The sequence below is a fragment of the Netta rufina genome (genome assembly GCF_964035555.1).
Source record: "Netta rufina genome assembly, chromosome: 5".
Taxonomy (NCBI): domain Eukaryota; kingdom Metazoa; phylum Chordata; class Aves; order Anseriformes; family Anatidae; genus Netta; species Netta rufina.
In genome coordinates, this window is record NC_140128.1 from 16,417,636 (window position 1) to 16,441,559 (window position 23,924).

At 38.3% G+C, this 23,924-nt stretch overlaps 1 protein-coding gene across 1 annotated transcript in view; it reads right to left on the reverse strand.

Moving 5' to 3' along the window:
- The window catches only part of CD44 (CD44 molecule (IN blood group)), a 62,839-nt gene extending 42,464 nt beyond the window's left edge, over positions 1–20,375 (reverse strand). Inside the window, exon 1 of the mRNA XM_084288422.1 lies at positions 20,243–20,375. Coding sequence (XP_084144548.1) covers positions 20,243–20,309 — 67 coding nt within the window. The 5' untranslated portion in view covers positions 20,310–20,375. The remainder of the gene's footprint in view (positions 1–20,242) is intronic.
- Between the last annotated feature and the right edge of the window lie 3,549 nt (positions 20,376–23,924).

The following is a 23,924-nucleotide window of genomic DNA, read 5'->3' on the forward strand; positions in this document are numbered from 1 at the left end:
AGATGCACCTTCACTGAGCAGCACAACATGCTCTAAAGCCATCAATATGTATACCTGTAAGTCACAAACAGACGTTCACATTGTAGATCAACAGACAGAATGTCAACAAACATTCCCATTGTAGATCCCAACAGACATCTTCTTACAACAACATAAGAACTAACTACGTGAAGGAGTATGTGGCCCATAACTGCTATGCAATGGAGCTGCTCTCACAGCTGCCACGAGTGACTTCTACTTTGGCTCTGAATGTTCGTGATTCAAAGCCTTACATTATTTTGGAAGCTGTCCACTCAGCAGCTGTATTCAGCATAAATGACCCAGGCAAGGAAAGGTCTTCTCTTTACTTTTCCCTTCATGTTGCTCTTGCCCCTGTAGAACAAGGCAGGCCTATGTTTCCTAATAAATAAGCATACTCTGTGAAGCCTAAGACAATGTTACATTCAGGGGTCACATCATGAAGACTTATTAAATTAATTAAAAGTAACAAGTTCAGTGATTTTGGAACAAGTTTTTTTTGGAACATCAATCTTTCTTCCAATAACGTTGGGCTCGTTTCTGAAGAACTTTCACTATGAAAGCAGATTACCACATATGCTTGCTTTGGGTTGCATTTGAGTCTTGCAACTCATCCCAGTTTCACTGAAATATGAAGTGAAATTCACTTTTGTTTAAAGGGAATTAGATTCAGCTGTCATCAAACCTCAGCCTATTTAGGACTTTAAAACATTAGAATATATGTCCTGTTACCACCCAGAGATCCAGTCATGGTGGGAATCCCATTTTTTAGGCAGCTGATTCCTTAAACTTCAACTGCTAAGAATAAATAGGATTACTTACAAAAATAAGTTAATGGAACTACTTGGAGGCTACAGCTATGCACATGTATGTTTTCCATGGAAATGCTGAGTCTAGCCCAACAGTGTACATCCTGTACACTGGGACACTTCTGGGAAGCACCAGATGCATTGCACGTGCGCTGACCATCTGCACTGCACAAACATGCAGAAGGACCAAGCTCCCAGGAAGCCATACACATGCAGCACATGAGGTCACGTGGCTGGCCCGGAAACACCGGGGAGACATGTGGCAATCCGATTTGCAAAACTGGTTTCGAGGCCATCCAATTAACTGGCACTTTGCCCTAAAGTAGTGTGGAGAGAGCGCTTTGATTGTTTGTATTTTGACTATATCTCCAAACCTGCTATTACAAGTGTTTATAACACTTTTGCAGTATAGGCACTTCTGTTTGTGAAACAGTCAGTGTGAGAAAAGGACTACAGTAGTACCTAAAACTCACACAATGTTTCACAGTCTCAACAAATTGCATAAATCCAGCATTTCCTCTATGAAGGCAGTAATGACCACATTTTACAAATGGCAAAATACAGATGCAGAGAACACTGACCAGAGCTATACAGTCAGTCTGGGAACCCAAAAACCATACTCCAGAGTTCTGACATGATCCTCCTGTATTTTAATTTCCAGTCAGCTTGGACCCTTAGAAAATATTTCTCGTTACATTGATACAAAATTTATTAAAAATAAAACACAGGGCCTAAATTAAATTAACACCTTAAATTCTTTCTCCCCTGCTGAGGCTTATGGTCTAATTTTGAGTTTGGGAAGAAACATGATTACCAAATGCAAAATCAAAACATGTCCCACTTTTCCATATAGATTGAAAACGTTCAAATCCATTACTTTTATGCTACTGCTACCTATTTGGCCTTAATGCAGCTATGGAAAAAAAAAAATGTTTTTCTTTCTATTTTTCCTGTTTCAACATCTAATGCAAAACACATTGTGTGTACCAGGCTGCTACAGATCCCTTCACCCTGTCTGAAGTTTCAAAGGAGCTGATTCAGAGTGGACTCACAGCATTATCACAACCAGTACCCAGAGCTTCCTTCCTGCCCCCTCTTATAGCTGGCAGGCTTGGAGAGCAGACAGGCCATGATCTGTCCCTGACATCCTCATGATTTGCTGCAGCTGAAAGACAATATTGTTTAATAATAGCTCTTAAAAAAGGAAAAAAGACTAAACATGCCTGAATTGTCATGATCATTAATCTTATCCAGACCATGAGACTTGGCTGACTCAACCCCAAACTGTGGAATGCCCCTAAGCCTGCACTCAATTTTATAAGCATGGAAAACCTTATCATACAGGTAATTTCTCCCTGACTTTCCTGGGATTTCTGATGCTCTGCCTTTCTCTCCAGCTCTTTTGCCTTTCTCTCCATTTTTTTTTTTTTTTTGTCATTCATAGATAATCAGAAAGCAACTGCAAGTTCTTCTTCAGTAAACTTTTCAATTCTATTGACATTCCTTTATCTAAACCAGGCTCAAATAATGCTTTTAGCTACAATCACTAGACCCAGTTGCACAGTTTGATAGCTAAGGCCCACTGATGTGACAGAACTGGCTAAGACTGAAAAGCATTGTCCCTTCATGAAATCATGAGTTACACATGTTTATTAACACCAAAGACTTGTTAGAAGCTGTCACAGTAAGAAGCCAGGTGCAGCTTCCAATTCCACCCTGGTTCTGTAACCTTTACTCACAATGAGTAATGCTGACTCATGTCAACTCTTCCCATTGGAGTCACTTTTCCATAAAGATTTTTGATCTGATGTGTGGATGGTTCTTGCACTGCTCTCTGCTTTACATTGCTTTCAGAAGAATAGCTAGTGGTTTAATGGTTTAATTCTCAAGGTGGATGCTGTCTTATGTTTAAAAAAAAAAAAAAAAAAAAAGTTTGTTAACAGATTTCTTGGTAAAACCACAGTGTGTATTTTATTTGTGCATGGCAACCAGGAAATGTTAATGCACTGTTCTTATGGGGATTTTTCTTTTTAGTTTGTGGTTCAAGATGTTTGATAGGCCACCAGGATGTGAGAAACTGAGGCTGAAAACAGGACAGAACAAGGGTTTTGAAGGTGCAGATAGCTTTTTTCTCTGTTTGCTTATATAGGTTTTACTCTTAGTTTGTTGTAAGAGCTTTGTTCTAAATTTATTAAACAGATTTCAAACTCCAGAAACATATAGATGGGTCAATGCTTCCTTATGGATTGTTTAATCTTGTACTGACACTTACTTCTAAAAAGGAACAAAAAACTAGCTTAGCGCTGAGAATTACATTTTTAATATTAACACCTGTTTTAATGCTGGTAATGAATTAGAGGAAAGTGGCATTTCAGAAACAGATTAAAATACTTTTAAAAAGGGCTCCTGGTAATTTCTGTTCCTCTCCAAATAAATCTACAAATTGGACGATATGAGTCCTAACATTTGTGGAGGTTTGGACAATTCAGATCTCAGTTTTCAGTTCAGATTTATCTCCAGCTGAAGTTTGCTTTTTTAAAACGTTTCTCAGGAAAACTACTTCATGGCTAAATCAGAATACTGTATGCAAAAACTAATGTTGCAGTAGTTTTGAAACATTTTAGAAGCAAAGACGGTTTATCTGCAGAAATACTAAGATAGCACAACTACTGCCATGTGGGCCACTGTGACAACTTGAATGTACAAAAATAGTGTTCAGGATTACCTAATACACTAAGATACAAACTGGCCTGGATGGAATGGTTATTTGCTGAGTATTCCACCGTATCCTTAGAGTCTGTTAGCAAAACCATTCGCTAAAGCAATTCACAGCCCAGTCAACTCTAATAGCATACAGAGGCTTCCACCTTTTTGTCAAAAATTGGACTAAAGCCCAGGTCAGTACTGCTGAAAACCACTGGATAGCTGTTTGGTAGGTTATGTAAAATGATTCATTAGTCCCAGCCCCAGTCACTAATATACACGTGTCGACATCATTAAAACACACCTATACCTGAGTCCCTCAGGGCTTGATGGGGAAAGGAAAGCTGTACTGGGAAAATATGACTCTGAACTGGCATGACTACACACTGATCAAAATTTAGAAGTCAAATTCTGCAGGATCCATGTGAGTAAAGTGAACGTGTCTGTGAGGTTGCAGCGCTTTACCATCTCAGAAAAAAAGTGCAAATGGTCAGGCAACATGCATGTCATGTAGCATGGCTGGGTAATGTTTTTCATTTCTCCCAGCTGTGATATGCTTGCTCTGCTAGCCACCATTCTCTACAGAAAGCACAGAAACAAACTTGGAAATAAGCCACCTAATAAGCAAAGCTTCTCCAAATAATGGCTGGCATAAGGTGAAAGTAATTTACAGATTCTTGGGAGTTGTCAGATGAAATACTTTCCTTGGGGTATTGCCAAGTTGTGAAACCTAAAATGATTTATAGGAAATTCCTTTTTTAGATTCAGTATGAATAAACCATACCTTGTGTTTTCTAAGTATCCTTTGTGGACATTTAACAACAACAACAACAACAAAAGATTTGTTTTTCAGTTTGAAACTGTCTCTCATTTTGAACTTATTAATTAGTTTGCACAAACTAAAACAAAATTAAAGCAATTTCAGAAAAAATAATTTAAATGTTTACTGTTTTCAATACAAGTAGATGATTTAAGGAACGCCATCCAAAAATTCCCTGTAGTTTTTTTTTTTTTTTTTTTTTTTCTTATTTTCATTTCAGTTTGGTATACGAAAAAGTTCTGAACCTCGAAAAGATCATTGAAGAGAAAAAAATCATAGCTGCATCTTTAACAGATTGCTGATATTAAAAAAAAATTCTCTGCACAGCTGGCTTTTTAAAGGCAACAAAGTCCAGGAAAACACTTTAAAAGGAATTTACCTGCATGCTGCAAGGGCTGCCTGCTGAAAATAGAGACAACATGCTCTTAATAGCTGGGTGTGGTGACAAGAAAGTGAAGATGTCTCTCCATAGATGCAGAGGTATAAAATCAGACCTTTCTTTGAAGTTGTGCCAAAACTGTTTCTACTATGCAGTTATATTTGGGCACCTAGTAATTTTGGCTGAAAGGGCAAATAAGATGGTAGCTTCCTCACATCCCTGTATATTGTTAACTACATAAAAAAAAAAAAAAAAAAAAAAAAAAAAAAAAAAAAAAAAAAAAAAAAAAACATAACCATGCTAACCCTGTGAGCCAAATGGGCTTAGGTGGATCTCTGAAATGAAATGAAAAATAATAAGGAGAGATGTGGCAGGGAAATTGACAGTAGCTGAAGTGGGATGAATGGCAGTAGGAGGATCTCCCTTCTCTACCAGATGATAAAAAGTGTTCTATATATTTCAGTGTTACTTCAGTAAGTACACACTGGAAACGAGATGTGGAACAGAGCTCAATCTCTTGGCTTCCCTCTAAGTTGTTCGCCTTTATGAATGTACCTACCAGGCACAAAATCATTGTTTCTGTATTTGTTTACTGATAGGCAGAGATCATCTGTACATTAATCTGATACTTTTCCTGGCTACTAATTTATCTTTATAAAAATGGAGGGGGAGTGGCACTATTAATAAATCAAGTATTCATAGAGTCACTCAAAATGCAAGTAAGTACAAGAAATATGTTTCATTCTTCTGCATCTGCTGCAGGAAGGAAAAGTCTGCTAATGCATCTTCCAAACATGCTTCATCTGCTTGGCAACTGTTGCTCTGGTAAACATCCTGAGTGAGCCTATCCAGTGTCATCACTTACGATAAACTTCCTTGCTGCTGACATCAATATTATTCTTTTTGTAATAGTTTTACCCAAAAGTGTTCAAACTCCACTGGAACATAGTACAGCTGTGCAGCACCTCAATGGAAAAATTGCAGGCAGTGAAATCATAGTCCTGGAATTAGACAGTTATCAGATATGCCCCCCTTGAGATGATGAAAACATAATCATCATTGTCGATACTAGGAACGCTTCAGGCTGTACAATGAGTAGTCTAACCCCAAAGGCTGAGTAACAAGGACTGTGAAGCAAATCAGTTGGGACTGATTCCATGCAATCCAGGTGAAGAAATGTGTATGAAACTAGAGCTGGTGAATAATAGTTGGAGTCTGATCTTTATTGTTTGACTGAAAGCAAATTGTTTAGTCATTTGGGATAAAAGCAGGTGAGATGCAGTGTTGCTCAGAAGACAGATCCCCAACCTGAAGCTCAAAGTGTCTTATATCTATTCCCTGCACTGTCATCTACCTGCAGATATAAGACACGTAAGCCAATTCATCTCTCTTTACCTCAGTTTGAAACTAACCTCCTTAATAAAGCAATTTAAGATTGACTGATAAAGAACACTGTAAGAGCAAAGAACTATTACATTGTTGTTTTATTGCGTGCTTGCAAGTTTTGCAGTCAGCTTCTATCTAAGCTTTGAGAAGTCACAGGATGCCTGATTTAACATTTGTGGTTATTTAGACAAGAAATTCATACAAAATCAGACAACAGATCAGCAAGTCCAATAAATGACAGATTTTGTCATTTGGCAGCATGTTACTCAATAATAATACCAGGTGTGATTTGAAACTATTATTCATGTGACATTGAAAAACTTCAATTTCCTGGTAAACAATTTATAAACTTAAAAAAAAAAAAAAAAAAAGCTTAAGTAAACAAAATTTCTATTGAATATTCTCAATGTTTTATGTTCAGTCTTACAGTAAGTTCATTACAGAAAAGCAAGCAATGATCAAAACTGAAAAGAGGAAAAAAAAGGCTTTGAATAAGAAGTAAAACATCTATTGACTTTAACAAGGCCACTTCACAAGGAAACAACAGTGAAAGGAACCTCAAGAATCTTTTTGAAAGCTCTGAAAGCCAGCCAGTTAACACAAAAATAATGTTAGTCATCTTTGCACACTAAAAAAAATAGAGATGCTTAGAATATGCCTCACAAGGTAAGATGTCGGAGGACAAATGACCCAAGCAGGAGAGAAAACTGCCCAAAGACGAGTACATTCCTCACAATGCAGATGAAATCATACACAGTTTCTTTCACATCCCCACTTAAATTTCAGGGAAAATTATGAAAAAAAAAAAAAAAGAGAGAGATAAAATAACTTTTTTACACAAGTTTCTTGTACAAATTTGCAAAGAAGTGCCTTACAGAATAATGCAAAGTAGCACTTTAAACAGTTTAGATCGTAATTGCATATTGGTTAAAATATTGGACAGCAGTCCACTGAACTTGACCAAGATCTCACTGGAGACTGAAACTGGAGAACTGAAACTTCCAACGTAGCGGATGTTTTAATGACTCATACTAGATTCAGATTTCTCCAATTAAAAAGAAAAAAAAAAAAAAAAAGGAGTCATTTTAGTACATAGCTTTGCAGTTAGAAACCCATACTTCTGAATACTTGCCATTAAAAAAAAAAAAAAAAAAAAAAAAAAAAGCCAAATAAGATATGGTATCATCTGCATTTCCAAGGTCTGGAGAATATGCAAGAGTCATAAGCACTGATACTTGTGTTCATTGGAACAGTCATTGTCCTAACAAATTACTGGATGAGTTTGTGACCAGCTATTTATAACCCAATTAACTGCTGAATTATAATTAAATCATGAACAAAAACTGAAGAAAGCTACTTATCTGAATCAATGGTTGGCAAAAAGAAGCTGTCTCCCTTTGTGATGTTAGATTGAAACCCTGCTTTCTTCCACAGTGGGATTTTGGGTAAGTTCTGTTAACAGCGTTGTTCTCTGTTTGTTGTATGCACAAGATCTTACAAATGCTATGTTTTGAAGAGATCAGAAATGCTGGATATGAAAAAGGAAAGAAAGAAACTTGGAAGAAAGAGTTCTCTACGGAACAGATCGTGGAAGAAACCTGAAGATTTAGCAGAGCTTAATTCAAAGGCTATCATGAAAGATGAAAGAAGAATATCCAGCTATGTGTACAAGCTACTGCAGTTTCAGAGATGTACAATTGTTTGATCCTAGTGTGTCCCTCTCCATGAAAACATAAACACCAAACTATGCGTTTTTTTTCAATAGAGGGATGGCAACAATGTTACTTTTAGGAGCACTGGAAAGCATACTACACATTATTGAAAAAAAGTTAATGAAATGCACATTTCCTTTGCACTTCCTGAAGACTGTGAAATTTACCTCTGGAATCATTAGGACAGACCAAGTGAAAAAGCCCAAGATTTTCCTTGTCAGAAAGACTTGGTTTGGGATCTGCATTAAGTATGATTCAAACAAGAAGTCAGTTTTCGAAACGATCACTTTATATAAGTGCATGCAATGATTAAAACCGTCAGCTTAATCAAATCTTTTCTGGAGTCTATGCAAGTCGGTGGGAAAGTTAAATGTACTTAAATCAGTGTAGCCTCCTCGCACAGAAAAGAACTCTGTCACACCCATTGCTCCCTCCACTTCCAACACTAGGAGGGCAGTGATCACACAGCCTGTAGCCAGAATGCCTAGGCTAGCAGGAAGCCTCTACCGGAATTTTTGGTGGCAAAATGTTGCCATTTTCTGCACTCCGTATAGCTCTACCCATCTGTATGCTAGTTTCAACAATCTTGAAATCTTGACTTACACTGAAAATACCAAAGCGCAAGAAATTTTCTTAAGATGCATGCAGGTTCTTTATATCCCATGTTCAGTTAAATTTCTTACAGTTCTTTGCACAGTCCTAGTTTGGAATCTTTTTACAATTGGTTAAGGAAAAAGTTATGTTTAATTTCTAATGTTTCCAATTAACATTAGTATGTACATAATGTTGTGGCTATTGCCCATATGGAAAGAATAACTATATGCCTTAGGTCTCATATATCTTTCATACTTTTTTATTTTCCCCAGATATTTTAACTTAAAAATTCATAGGAAGCAGTAAGGATTTGCATGCATAAGGGAAGAATTGGAAAGAAGTATTAGCAGTGTGGCCTCAGTCTTATGTGAATTCAAATATTACATTAAATCCTAAACACATTTAGGTATGTGAGGGCAATGCACTACTGTTTGCATGCAATAATCCTCAAGCAGTGAAGCACTATTGTCTTCCAGAAGTGCTGGAATGATTGTGAAGCCAGTGACTTTGCTGTGATGTTAATGGGTTCTAATAATCTTCTGTTTTAAAGAAATATTGGACTCGATGACCTTGAGGTCTCTTCCAACCTAGAAAAATTCCGTGATTCTGTGATTCTATTTTAAGAAAAGATCCAGAATGAAATCAATCTTTGAACTGCAAATGATAAAGTGACATACCTCAATTTATGTGCTATAAGTTTCTTGACAGTAGAAAGCATTCACTCTGAGCAAGAGTCAATTCAAACAGCAAATTGGGCATAAGCCATCTTTATAAATAGAAAACCCTAGATAGGTAGCATGATTTTTTTATTATTATTATTTTTTTATTTTTTTCCAATGAAACTGCTTACATTCTTGAAGCAAAAGAAACCATACATATTAGACAAAGCAAACAGCTGTTCTTGTGTGACCCATTATTACCAGATCATTGAGACCAGGAAGCTTAGACTGAGATAAAAAGGAAAGGAAGCCAGTAAGAACTCAGAAAAGAGAAGTGAGGAGATGTCATCATGTACTAGCAAAAAATAAAAGAGGGAAGTTCTTTACACAAAGCAGAGATCTCTCTTAGGAATAATAGAAGTAGCTGATGTAGAGTGGAAACACTTTTACAGATGATATGCTACCAGTCATTGTGCACAGATCCCATTTGTCTTTCTTGAATAGTGCGAAAGTCTCTTAGGCACACCTTACTATACCGTTTCCTAAAATACTGCTAATTCTGCCGAGTCTTAAAACTATTTTTTTTTTTCTGAAAGGATGGGAGATACTGGGTGCTTAGCAATCAGTTTAAGGTACCAATCCAGTAAACTGAAAAGCAAAAGACAGCCTTACATTAGGACATGAACATGTTGCTATAGCTGTAACCGTGGCTATATTTGTATTGTGGTAGGGTTTTCTTGGTGAAAAAAAAAAAAAAAAAAAAAGTTGTTAATAAGTTGTCTTGCACTTCTCACACCTGAATTTCCTGTGAGCCAATAGCAATATGATTGTGAAGTGTGCTGATAAAGTGATATGACCTGAACACTGAGTATCAGTAGTAAAGTCAGTAAAGTGTCTGACTGATACTGTTAATAAACTCATTGCAGGTCTGCAAACAATGGGTTATAAAGTCGGATGCTTCATAAATTAGAAAAACACTTAGCTCTTGCTCATAACGTAACAGGCAGGAGCATTTTCTCACATGGGTTGTTCAACTGCAGTAAGGATTGCATAGCTAGGCTCAGATTACTAAACGGTCAGTAACTGAGGAGTTTCCTGTTTTTAAGATGCCAGCTTTCCAGAAAATGTTCCAGTCCCCTGTACTCTTGTAAACTTCTGCATCAGTAGAAGAACTTTTGCACAAGGACTTTTTTTTCCTTTTTTTTTTTTTTTTTTTTTTTGTATGAATAATAAAAATGCTTACTTCAGCTGAAATAGCCTTGTATATGAAATCATAGTTGCTTTCTGAAATTCAAGCAAAAGAACACTAGTTGTGTTGATGAAGCACAACATTGGGACTTAGGAAAAAATGTTTTAATTCCAGTTACATTGCTGGGTAACTTACTTGCTTTCTCTCAGTTTGCTTACTTGTAATGTGGGGGTAAAATCACTGACTTCCAAAAGCCAAAAAAAAAAAAAAAAAAAAAAAAAAGGAGCTAGCTTTTATATTTGTCAGTTCACTTGTTTCTCACTAGCTAAGGTTATCTTTATTCTGTTGAATAACAATATACTCAAACTTGAAATTTCAAGTTATCTGGTAATTTAAACATATTGAGTCTGATTCCACCTGTACTGATTGTACTGATAAAATGCATCAGATGAGAGAGCTACCCCCTCTAGACCAAATGTTGTAACATGTATGTAAACTGCATGTAATGCAAGAAAAAGATGACTACATGGAACTAAATTTCATCAGAGACTCCACCTGTTTCTAATGTAATACATTGAGAAAGCGTAAGCATTCAAGTTCTCTTTCAAGAAGAATTCAGGTTCCTCTTTTACAGAGCCAGAAACAATCCAGCAAATGACAAACAGGAGTACTTCTTAGGCATCTTGATGTCCAGTTCAAATGTCTAAGTTGCTGTAGCATATGTTAAGAGAACACTGCATTGTGTTATTAATGCTCCCCTGGAGCTTTGACGATGTAGTTTTGTAACATTAAGTAGATGTTATCAGGAAACACTTTCACAGGTTATGTATACTCTTATAGGCATATAACCTTTGCTGGGCCCAAGACTTTCAATGCTGTAGCTATGCTGTATATCTAAATAGGATTGTGACAACAAAGAAGCAGCTGAAGAAAATAACATTGCATCTCTTTTATTTTGAAGGGTAACCTAACCAAATAGAGAGGTTTTTGGACTTTTCCTCTTTTGCTCAGCAAAGAAAAGCTGCTAAGGAATTTTACCAATTTACCAACATTTTACCAGTCTTGCATTGGTCTGTGAGTAACATACATGTATTGTGTACTCTTTTCTAGTTTACCATAGTGTTGGGCCCCATTGGCATATATAGGAACAGGTGTCCCTAGGAAATGTAAAAGATCTAAAGAAAAAAAGCATCTCAAAGTCCAGAAACACATACTACTTGTTATATGAACTGCTGAGACAGAAATATAATTTCGGCAAAGGGCTAACAGGAAATAAATTTGGATGCCGTCATTGATCTCAATAGTCTCCAAGTCTCAGGATACGCCACCTTCTGGAGAACTGGATGACTGGGCTTTTCTCTTGAACCCACACAGACAGAAAACGCTGTCTAACACTTATGCCTGTATTTTCTCTGAAAAAAGTGAATGACTGTGCTGACCTTACTCTTCCATGATGGCATAAGATTATTTCACTGTCTTAAAAGCCAGTGAATGCTGGCTCTATTCAGGATGAACACCAACTGTATCATTACTAGATAATGTGTGAGACTTGGCAGGCCAATGAGAAGGAGAAAATAAAGCAGAACTGCCACAATCATTTCCTATCCAGCAAGCAGCCAGGAAAAAAAAAGAAAAAAAAAAAAAAAAAAAGGAATGAATGAATGGGACTGATCTAATGGAAATATTAGGAGACACAAAAGTCATCATACACAGTCTGAGAAAAGCATTGCAACATTTTACACCACAGCAGTGAGCAAATGGATTCAGGGCTTTCTGTGGCAAGCCACGAAAGCAGGAAAGAAACTTCTCCCCAGTCAGTCACCATGGGAAGGTGTCTCACATGCTCACACTGTCTGCCTGTTACTGCTTTACATACAAGAACTGTGAATTTGATGGCTGCCAGTTTATACCTTAGCTGTGCCATTCAGTTATGAACTAAACCCACCAAGTATCTGTTCTCTATAGGCTATAAAATGAATTGGTTATGTTCTGGAAAAGAGAAGTTTAAGAGTTTAGAGCTCAATATTTCAAGCAAAACATTTTTATTTTCTGTGCTAGAAAAATGTTGTGCTTTTTCTCTTCCCAAGAAGGCAAAGTGACTCTTGCTATTGCAAAATAAGAGTGATAATTTGTTATTACCACTCTTCGGAAGTCAGTGGATGCTCCTGCCCTATTAGCCTCATGCTGAACTCAATGACAGCAAGTCAGACTTGCCAGCAGAGATGGCTGAAATAAAAAGAAATTGTAAAAATATGAACAAGAAAATTTTCTGCTTGTTTGAGTCTTCTCTGAGGCCTGCCTCTTGGAAGAACTTGGTCTCCATGTTTCATTTTGCTCAAGAATGACTAAGCTGCTGAATAGAAGTTTTACTGGATTAAATGGATTTAACCTGCTATCACAGACACAGGCTGACAGGAGTCTAAATTTATCGGATTGCTTCAGCCAAATGTCACAAAGAGATGGAGATGGATTAATGTGTATGGAATGGAAAGTAGGTGGGAGAAAGAGAAAAAGTTCAAAAGAAGATGTGAACATATACAAGATACACCTGGCTAACAACTGGAGACAGCTGGTTGCCACACAGTGACAGTTAAACTTCTCTGGACCTGTAGCCTTCTGTTTAAGTGGCCTTATGGCATCATGGGCAGGTTGCCCAGCCTCAAGTTAAAGACAGTGGGTCTGTTCTTAGCTCCTCCTCTTGCTGGGTCATTTTGTGTCTCTTTGCACTCATCTTTCCCAGAGTATCAAGCCCTTATGTACAAATACCTCATAAGCTCAAGAAGATAAATGATAGTTATTACTAGGAAGTTTTGCTTCAACCAGGAATGAAACGTGAGTGGATTTAAGGCATCATTCTTCAATTAATTATTAAATCAATTTTAAAGTTCAGGAACCAAAATAGGTGTTCAGTTTGACAGTAGGATGAAAGACTTAGATCAGTTCTCATTTGCCAAACTGCTTCAAACATCCCTTATCAGAAATAGACCAATCCTGAATACAACCTTTTTTTATTTTTTTTAAGAAAACTACATCAGGAACCAAATGTTATTGCAGTGAAAATAGCTGCCAGTCTTTCATGTGTATATGAACAGCATACACATGAGTAAACAGGATAAAACTGTCAGAACAATGGACAAAAAAGTTGATTAAAATCTGATTTTAGTGGGACTGCTACTGGAGAATGAGGACTTGAATGAAGACTTGACTTGAACAGAATACATGTTATTTAATTTCTGTGTTTTAAATATTCCTATATGTCAAATTTGCTAATAAGCAATATTCAGGAACAGAGAACAATAACAACAAAAACATTTATAAATCTAGGGACTCATTAGCAAAAAAGGGCTTTTTCTCTACACTTACACGCCTGAGAAAACAATGGAAAAGGGAAGGGATATTAATGGAGGATGCCTAATCAAGCAGGAGGAGGAAAAACAGGGAAGCAAGTATAAGCAAACCGTGAAATGAGCTCAGGCCTCACCCTCAGTTTCTTCATCATTAATGAATCATGTTTCTTTATAATTGGCAAAACCTACTTTTCCTTGAAGCTTCCAAGTTAACTGTTTAGTGTTCCCTGCACAGAAGCTTCCCCCGGAGCTCTCAGTTGGAGCCAGGAGACCTCGCTGCCACTCGCACAGCCACACTGCATCACCACCTCGCCTCCACGCTTCCCAGCAGCGGAAGATGGCAAGATGGCAGAGGGTAGGTAAACGACTAATCGCTGCCACCACCACAAGTCCTAAGGCACTCCTAAACTACTAGGTTTGCATGCTGTAGAAGGAGCAGTTGCCAGCTTGCTTGGCCCATTTGGGGTGGGCGGGCGGGCTCTGCCTGCCCTTTGAAAACTCTAGAGTTGCACTGCGGTGGTGGGTGTGATACCAGCCCCAAGCTGATGTGCCTCCCCGGCAGCAAGATGCATTCTCTGAGTGGCTGCCAGCCTGGGGCTGGTGCTCAACTTTCAGAGCCCCAGCTGGCTGCTAGCCTGCTTGCTGCCCGACCGAGCTCGCTCACATCTGCCCACAGGGTCCTGGCTGGCCAGGGACCACGTGCTGAGCACCAGTTCACCTCTCGCTTCTGCATGGGAAGGCTGCAAGAAGCCATTCATCACATCTACCCACACACACCACACCCTGCTGCTTTACAGACACTTATGCATTAACAAAAATAACAATAAAAAAGCCCCCTAGGGAAATATACTTCTGAGAACCTGTTTCACTGTGGGCCTTGCTAACTCGCTGCCATGGTGAGACATCTGTAATCAACAAAAGCTATGTCACAGCAGATTTTTAAGTATTATATGCTCAGCAAGGGCAGATTCTTATTTACAAAAACAGGTACTTACTAAAACAGATATTAGCTGTATAACTGATGATCACTGTCTAATGCCCTCTGCCCTGCCAGCTGCCCGCCTGTACCCTGGCACCCTCTTTTACAACCATCTCACGTTCCTGCTGGAACCGGATCATTAGCAGAGACAGAGACGGAAGTTTTACCACAGCTGCTGCATGTCTGAGGTTTTCTTTTTTTTTTTTTTTTTTTTTCTGGGGGGGGGCAGGGCAGGCATGGGATGGGCAAAGACACAACACAGTCAAGTCAGTTAGAGTTTCCAGCTACTGAATCTAGTTCGGTCATCAATAAAAGGAAAGAAAGAAAAAAAGCAAATCAATATATTTCTCAAACTGCAAATGTAAGTAAAGTTCAGGTCTTCTTTGTTATTTTTACTTTGAATCAGTGTGGTTGTTTGAGTTTCCCTGCTAGTAATTGTAAAACTAGATTATTCTTCAATTTCTTTTTTTTTTTCTTTTTTTTTTTTTTCTTCCCTATTTTGCTATATGAGGGTTGAAGGTTATTGTACTGAATTAAGATTGCTGTATTATAAAACACAGCCAGTGTTGTCATGTAGAGGAACTGGAAAGTCCCAGATCCAGTGCACACAAAAGGGAGTTCAATTACATGCCTAATTGTATGCACAGACTCCAAAAATGACAGCAGATTTCTTTAGGCAGCAAACAGTTGCAGAGGCTTGAACTTTAAATCGCAATTAGCTGAAATTTCAGTCTGACTGACAGGGCTCTCCGAGGAAAACCCCTCTCTCCTCTGCTGGTTGCTGTTTCACATGGCTGCCTGCAAACTCATCCATGCGCTGAGCTTCTCCACCATGCCTTGGGTGGGGTGGGCCCTGGAAGCCACAGCGAGAAAAGAAAATCACCGCCAGCTGCTACTGATATTACTGCTGATGCTGCCGTAGAGAGGCCTGTGATTTCACAGGGAGGAAGTTGATAAACATTCAGGGCTGAAACAATCTTCTCTGCCACCAGTATTAACAGCAGCCATAATGGTCACTGATAATTACAGCGTCTGATGGCCGTAAGCCTGGCTTTGAAATGATTATTACCTCCCTGGGAGTGACAGACAACAGCATTGTAACCGCTGGTGAACTTCTGGCACAATCTGGAAGATGGTGAGCAGCTGCTCCAAACTGGCTTCTGCCTTCCAGTTAATAGCCCACAGAGAATGGTCTAAACCACCAGATATACCATAAAAAGCCTTATGGGCAAAGGCAAAATATAAGTAGGTTGTAGGTGTGGTTTCACTCGGTATCAACCATGGCATATTTAGTACAGAGGTATTGGTGACAATCCCAACCTCTGTCTTTATTCTCTCACTTTGCTTGCCTTTAACTGTAATAATGAGATTCTGTAGTCTAAGAATTCCATTCAGTGCCAAAAAACGAAACGTGATTAAAACATGCTCTTGGTTATCAGCTGATGCTATAATATCATGCGTTTCAAACACCATGAATTGTTCCAGTACGGCATTGTATTCTTTTCAAAGTAGGCAAAACTACTGCGGTTGGTCATGTTTGTTTCACAATTATCCTCTCTGTGAGGTAACCACGTACATTTAGACTTGGTCCTGGGACAAGCAATTTTAGGGAACAGTTCAGCAGAAAACACTCCCTACCTCTCTTCCATAGGATTCCCTTTTAAAGAAAAATCTTTAAAAGGGAACGTTTTTACATGTTTTTGTAAATAATGCAATCTGTGTTATATGAAATTGAGAATTGCCTTCTTCTGTCCTAACTGCATTTTCAAACACTTGTCTGTTAATGTCAGAACAGAAACGCAGGGCAAGAAGACCAGAAAGCAAGTGGGGAAACCTTGTTACAGCATCACTGGAATTTCCCAAAACGTCTAAGTTCTTGGGCACAGTTTTCCTCTCTTCATATAAGGAGCACTACATCATTTTTTCCCCTGCTTCTCTACAATGTATTCCACTACCAGTCATCTACATTCAGAACTAAAATTAACCTTTTATCAAAGAAAAAACCCAGTTACCAGATGTCTTAGATTCCATCTTCTGACCCAGTAGCATGATCACCAATACCAAAAACCTTTAAAGCTGTTTATCTAATCTGCCTTTATCTAATTGCTCCTTAAAATCAATGTCTCTTAGCAACCTATTTTCAAACTTAGCTACTGCTGCTAGCCGCTCCCTATGAATACCATCTCTTCTTTGGCAAGAACATTGCCATCTTGAATTGTTTGCCCTTTACAGTTTAATTAACATATATCCCACAGTTTTCATCTCTTATTTTTCCTCTGCCATGTCAAAAGTGCAGCTTTTATTCTTCTAACTTTTCACATATCTACAGACTCCACTCCTGTTACACGTTAACTTGATTGCTGCTGCAGGCTTATTTTATTCCTCATTTCTTATTTTTCCCCTGTTCCTAGTAGTTGGTTCCCAAATTAACTGAAATCTGCGTTGACATTTATGCTATTTTTTTGCTTGGATACTTTTCATGTTTCTTCTCTAACTTAAAATTCTTTGAGACTGCATGCTGTGTATATAACCAATGTTAGTTGTTTCCTGCAATCCACTTTGCGCCTTGTCACACAACCAAACATTGCTTTGAGACCTTCATTTTTCTTTACTATATTTTCCTGCTCTCTTCCATGTGTTCTTTCGTTTGCAATGTTTTTGCAGTTGTCCATTAATGAAAGAATTTTTTAACCACTTCATGAGGTTCTTGAGAGCCCATCTTTTCCACAGTGTAAAGTGTTTTTGCATTAATGAGCTCATACTCATTTTCTCTGATGTTTATACTTGTCTATCAGCATCTCAGGGCATCTCATCCTACTGGCATATTCTTGCTGCACTAGAACCTCATGCATGTTTAGGTGCTAGATAAATAACAACAGTATGAGTACTGTCTTCAAGTCCTGGCCTATAAAAGTCATGGGAACAGTTCTGGAAAGAAAGACACGCTGGGTATGGGGGAACATTTCATTTGATATTGGCTAGAGCTACCAGTGACTTTAATAGCGTTTAGTTTTAGAAGTTCTACCTCACTTCTGTGATGCTATCTTCCCTCATTAAGCCTTTCTCCAACTTCCTGTTTTCAAGGTAAAGGTTTTGCATTGTGGTGAATACCGGTGACTAAAGATGCAACAAACGTTTCTCCAAAGACTGCAAGACATTCCTGTGCTATGGTTTGTTGCTTGTGTCTGTGTGTGTGTGTAAGCTGTTCAAGGACAAATATATAACCTTTCCATTAAGCAGTGATGGAAGTCCAAGAGAACTTTAATAAAGTGCAGTTTCTTTGCAGCTTTGGGAGAACAGCCAAGACACACACTGTAAGGACTAAGTGAAAAAAAAACAAATAAACAAACAAACAAAAACCTAGCAAACCTGGCATAGAGAGTTTCTTCAAACTACTATATTTACAAATTTACATGACATACGTAAGCTAAGAGGCAGGCAGGTCCCTTTGTTTGTGACTGACTGTTTGCTATAGTAGCCCTTCCTCAGAGCCCTATCTTGTCCTGAGACTCTGGCCACCTCTTCAGTGCTGATACATAAGCCTCTCCCTCCCACTGGTGGACTCATTCTTCCTCTTTTCATTCCATCTTTACTCCTACTTCTATTCTAGTTTCTTTCAGTTTGGGGGTCAAAATTCTATGAGTCACTTTGTGTTAATCTAGGAAAACTTTGAGAGAAATATTTTTACAAGTACATAATATCCACAGGGGAAAATCTCTCTAGAATCGTCATTAACCAAGATGTCAGCCTCCATATCCTCCTGGGGTTTGAAATGTGGCTCAGACTACACAGACAACAAAAGTCACATCAATATCATGAGTACACCTCGCTGAAAGATCAATGACACTATGGTCATAGCAACACAGAACTCAGGATGAATCAGTTTTTCAACAGCTCTCTATATCTCATCTTTCCTTTAGCAATCACATTAACAGCAACCCTGGGATGTTTTTATTTTTGCCATAATCAGCACTAACTGAATCAGAATCCAGGAACAGATCTGAATTTGGTCTTCCAACAACTATGATCCAACATCAGTGGCCAGTATTCTGTGATGCACACAGGAAAGTCACTGATTTAAAAAAAAATAATAAATAAATAAAATAAAATAAAACCACCATCAACTGCCATTTTGAAGTCATTACCAACTACAAAGTCATGCTGGAATGTACCGCATACCAACTAAAATATATTGTAGCTATAATCTAATACCTTGCTAAGCCATTAAAGAAACTTCCCCGTGGGGCATATGTGAAGTCTGACATACTTCTTGTAACTATGCTGAAGTAGTAGGGTTTTCTTCTATGTCTCACTGCAAAAATACATTACTTCCAGAGTCACTACAAAACCTGCTTCTTTAGGACACTCCTGGCAGCTCATAAAAGGAGAAATCAGTTGAGCAGGCGGTAACCAAACCATTATAATCCTTCTACAGCATACAGACCTGGAGTAAGTCAAAGTTTTAAACACGTCGGATATCCTTCATATACTTTCTCTAAGGACTTTATCTATATACCTGATTTTAACAAGAATATTTCAGTACAATAGGTAGGCAATTTTAGGAAGAAAGCAATGAGGGCTCTCCAGCTACCCCAGATGCGCTGGGAACTGTTCACTCTGACACACCCATCCACAGCCCAGCCGCGCTGCAACCATTACAGAAGTATCCAATGCTGCTCAGGCAAATGGGATATATATGTACCGTGCACACACACACAGCCCTTGGGTGACAATGGCAATGAAAAATGTACTTTGTTAGACTCCTGGAACTGATGAGTGGAAAAATAATGTAGAAGGATAATTGTTACCCCTAACCACAAAATGCCTCAAGGCTGTTGCTGTCACAATGAGAGTCTGTTAAAAGCATGGCCATTTCCCTCAGACACGGGTGAGCCTGCACCATGTCAAATTTCCAGAGCACTTTGTCATTTTGGACATACAATTATTATTTTTTCCCTACATGAATGTTTCATTTTTAAATGCAAATATTTGAAGCAGACAACCAAGCTACAGAAAGCTAACTGATAAACAACAAATTTTGCATGCGCTTGAACCCCCCTTTGTTCCAAAGTCTCACCAGTCAACCCCAAAGAAACCTTAAGTTAGAAGCAGGCATGCCTGGCATAAAAGCTCTCCAAATATCAGTCACACAGATCACTGCAGTTTTGTTTCTGTTCAGCAAAGCTGTGTCCAAATGCAGTCTGCATTAGGTGTTAGTTCAGCCCCTCTGAACTCAAGAATACAGCTATATGCTGGGGAGGGGGTTCCCCCACACTCCACTCTAAAACAGAGCTAGGAGAGCGACCTAAGTATGTAACAGCAGTCACGTTGTCGAACCGAGCTATACCAGAGCTATTCTAAATTCCCTTGTGTACCTCTGTTCTTAGTTTAAACTTTAACACTCTACAACTCACTTTTTATGGATCTGGAATTGCCCTTTACAAGCAATACACAGCTTTCTGCGATTGTACAGAGCGGCACAGCTGCAGTTACAGTTCTAAAGCATCTCTGATAACTCCCATAAATAGTAACACTTTATACAAAGATAGATGCAAGGAAGCTTTTAGCTATATAGCAGAAGAGCTGTTGTTGTCTGAAGCATAAACTTATTAACAGTCGTAAATGTTTTCATTCATACAAAACTTACGTGTCTCTGTTAGACAAAGCTTCAGCAAACATAATCCAAAAGTTGCCCACACGTAGAAGCTGGCCATTGTTTTCTCAGAATTGTTTGGTAAAAAACAGAGATCCTTGCGAGCTGCGGAAAGAAGAAAAGCCCCGGCGCTTGTTAAGCTTGCAGTCAATGAGTCTGAAGTTTGCTGCACTTTTTATTCTGATTCAAAGGAACTGGAGTAATGACATAACAGGGAGGGGGAGCTCCATCAAAAGTCACACCCATATTGCAACAAACTTACTGGGCAGCGAAAGGGGGAGCAGCGGGGGGGGGAGGGGGGGGGGTGCCTAGTACTGACTAAGAAGCCGCATGAGTTTTAAAGAGGCACTAAACCTCCTATTCTTACACACCATTACAGCCAAAAGTTATATTTATCATGCTTACAGGAAAATGTGTATAATCTCTCATGAGGTAGCAGGAAGGCACTGTTTGCTACAAGCTCCCCCTCCTGCATTTTAAAACAGCATTAATACAAACCAGGCAAACATACTAAAGCACTAGAGCTTCAAAACCCCAGCAAAGAACCTACAGCTGCCTGGATGTTTCCCCAAAATATTTTGCTTGTTTTGTCCCATCTCATCATTTTCTCACTTTGCAGTAAAATTTACAGCAAGCAAAAATACCTGCTCCACAACGAACCTTTCCAAAATGTTCCTGCTTGTACCCGGAGGATATCCTCGTGCAGCAGGTAAATCAAGGTGGATCGTTCCACCCTTGGCTCCTCTGCGCAGGCTGCTCCAAAGATGTGGTAACTAATGCCAGTGGTGGTACTGAGGACTAAGGTCAATGTTTTATTGACAACACAAGGTAGAGAAGGAGTTATTCCTCCTATTCCCAATTCACAGAGCAGAGGAACAGGATGAGAGCACGTGACAACATTTGATACACAGATGAAGTCCTGGTTCCCAAGGGCCACATGTTTATTGCCATGTGGGGCTCTGTGGGACTCTACAATCAGCGAAAGATGCCACATGAAATCCCTCATTGAAAAACCTCAAACCTCTGCAGATAAGAGAAAGGTACGTCTGTTGTGTGCCCTAACAATCTCCTGTAGTCTCCATGTCCAGGTCTCTCTTAGGGGGTCATGGCAAACGTTTGTGTGCAGCAGAATGAGGGGCTGGAGAGGGCTCACCCAGCTCAGCACACCTCACCTGTAGCAAGCAGCACGTGGCAATGACTGACAGCCTGTAATCCCCCGATTTCAGTTTCACTCAGCAAATTCAGAATGAAAAATTCTGTATCGGATTACCATGGTGTCGATCCTCCCACTTTAAAGAATTTTCTCATTAATTTTTTAATCTCTGTTAACGTGAACTATGGAAAAATACAGACAGGTCTTTCCAGCCACAGGCACGAGAATGTTACGCTTTGCCTTTTCTTTGACTTTTGACTTAAAGATGGCTGGCTATCCCTTCCCCAATCAGCCAAATTTTTAACATGTTCCAACAGGCTTTTCCTACAGGTCTGGAATATCTGATGGGACAAGGTTAAAGAGAAAAATCTTTCCTTAAAACGCAGGGCATCTTTTTATTAAGAATCTAGAAACTTTGAAGTTACAGATGAAACATACTTTATTTAGTGAATTTGTTACTTTTACTTTTGAAAAAATGACTTAAAGAGCAGAATAAAAACAATCACCTATAGGACTTACTGTTTATAGTAGTGGAAAAGAAATAGTTCTGTGAATTCCTGTACATTTATACCAACAGGTATTCTGGCATCTAACTATATGAATGAAATTTGGGGATTGAAAATGCTGGAGCAGAGATAAAGCATGTTGTCAGTTTACTAAGGATATCTTTTTCTTCAATTGATAAATGACTTTTGAAATTCACCCCAATGTATGAAACAAAAGAATGGTGTATTTAATTAAAATTTAGTTATCTGTAAGTGCTGTTGTTTGGTTCGTTAGTTAGCTGGTTGGTTTTGATTAACATAAAATACCTCTTTTTAATGTCCTTTATTCCCAATTAAATGGAACAAACAACCAAAAAAAGGAAGTCTGTTTTCTTTACTACGGGTAAATGGAGAATAATGTTCATTTCAGGGATGTGGGCAAATGTTACAGAGGCAGGTGTCTTATTTTACCAGAAGTGGAAATTCCCAGTCTCTTCATGGACTGAAGTTTCTAATTCTAGCTGTTCTGACATCTATGAACAGGTTGTTTTCTCAATACTGAGCATTATTTGATATGCATCTTAGACATCTCAACGTTTCTGCATGTGTTTGGTGTGTACAGGGGGTATTCCACTTCAGAAAATCTGCTTCTTGCTTGTTGTCCTCTGAAATTGGGCTAAGATTAGGCATGTTTAGACCAGGTGCACATATATGATAATACCTAATGCAAGTGGAAAGACAGATATATACAAGAAAAATAATTCATCACAGTATGTCATTTCATGTGATAAACCACAGAAATAATTACTGAAATGTATATATATAACAAGTCAGCCTGTCTATTTCACATGCCATCCACCTGCGTATGCATTAGCCTAGGACATAGACTTGCATTTCAACCCCCTAAGCACTTCAAAGAGCTGCAATAGATAAATAAATAAAACTGACATGGAAATATTTCCTTCCTTCTCACCCAGACATGGAATTTCTCCCCTAAAACATATTGGCCTGAGGTAGACAGCAATCCATATTTAGCCTGGGTGCGGCAGAACCTGATGCTGCCCAGAAAATTTAGTTGAAGGAGATGTTCATCTCTGCGAAAAGGGTCCTGCAAGATTATTATTATTATTATTATAGTGAGAAATACATAATATTTTTTTTTAGCTTGAGATAATCTTACGGAACATGAAAATCATGAAGCAAATATTCAGCTGGAAATGCAGTTGACCATTGTTTTAAGGTGAGGCCATTAGTTCATACCCATTGTGCGTCTGTTTCCATGACATTATTGTTAACACAAACTACACAGTGAAATGTCAGAGCTTTTGGAATTTTCTTACTCCCTTGGCAACAAAGAGTTAAATTCCTGACACCAAAATTTTGTAAAATAATTAAAGGTACTAAATGAAGTATGATTTCAAAAGAGAATCTGACAACTAATCCAACAACAGTAACAAAGCCCCAACATTTACAAAATGTCTTTTTGAGAAGCCTTTGACAAAGCAGATATGGAATCTATGATGGTGCAACGTAGTAGAGAAGCACCAAAATAGCTCATTCATGATTTTATCATATACATGAACTGTAGCCAGCACCAATTAATTTTGATAAAATCCTGTTAGGGAATACATGGTTTGGAGCCCTAGAAAAGGAACGTGTGTGGCTTACAGCAATATAAAAAGTTTTGGTTTTGGTTTTGTTTTTGATGGAATCCCCTTAGAGGATGAAATTCTGGCCCATCTGAGGTCAAAGGCCAAAATTCCACTAAACACAGCATGGCAGCCTGTCCCTATAATATATATTTGTTTGGATTTTATTAAGCATAGAGACCAGTAAATGAAAATACCTGAACTTACGATGAAAAAAGAGATATCAATGGACAATGGTTTCTTTATCAAATGGGAGCAATTGAAACAGAGGGAAGAATAGAATTTTGTTTCTGTCAAAATTACTCGCATTTTTTTTTCAAAAATAGAAACACGGAAAAAGGATGTTCATAATTTGAAAAAAAAATCTTTTTTTTTTTCTTTTTCTATTA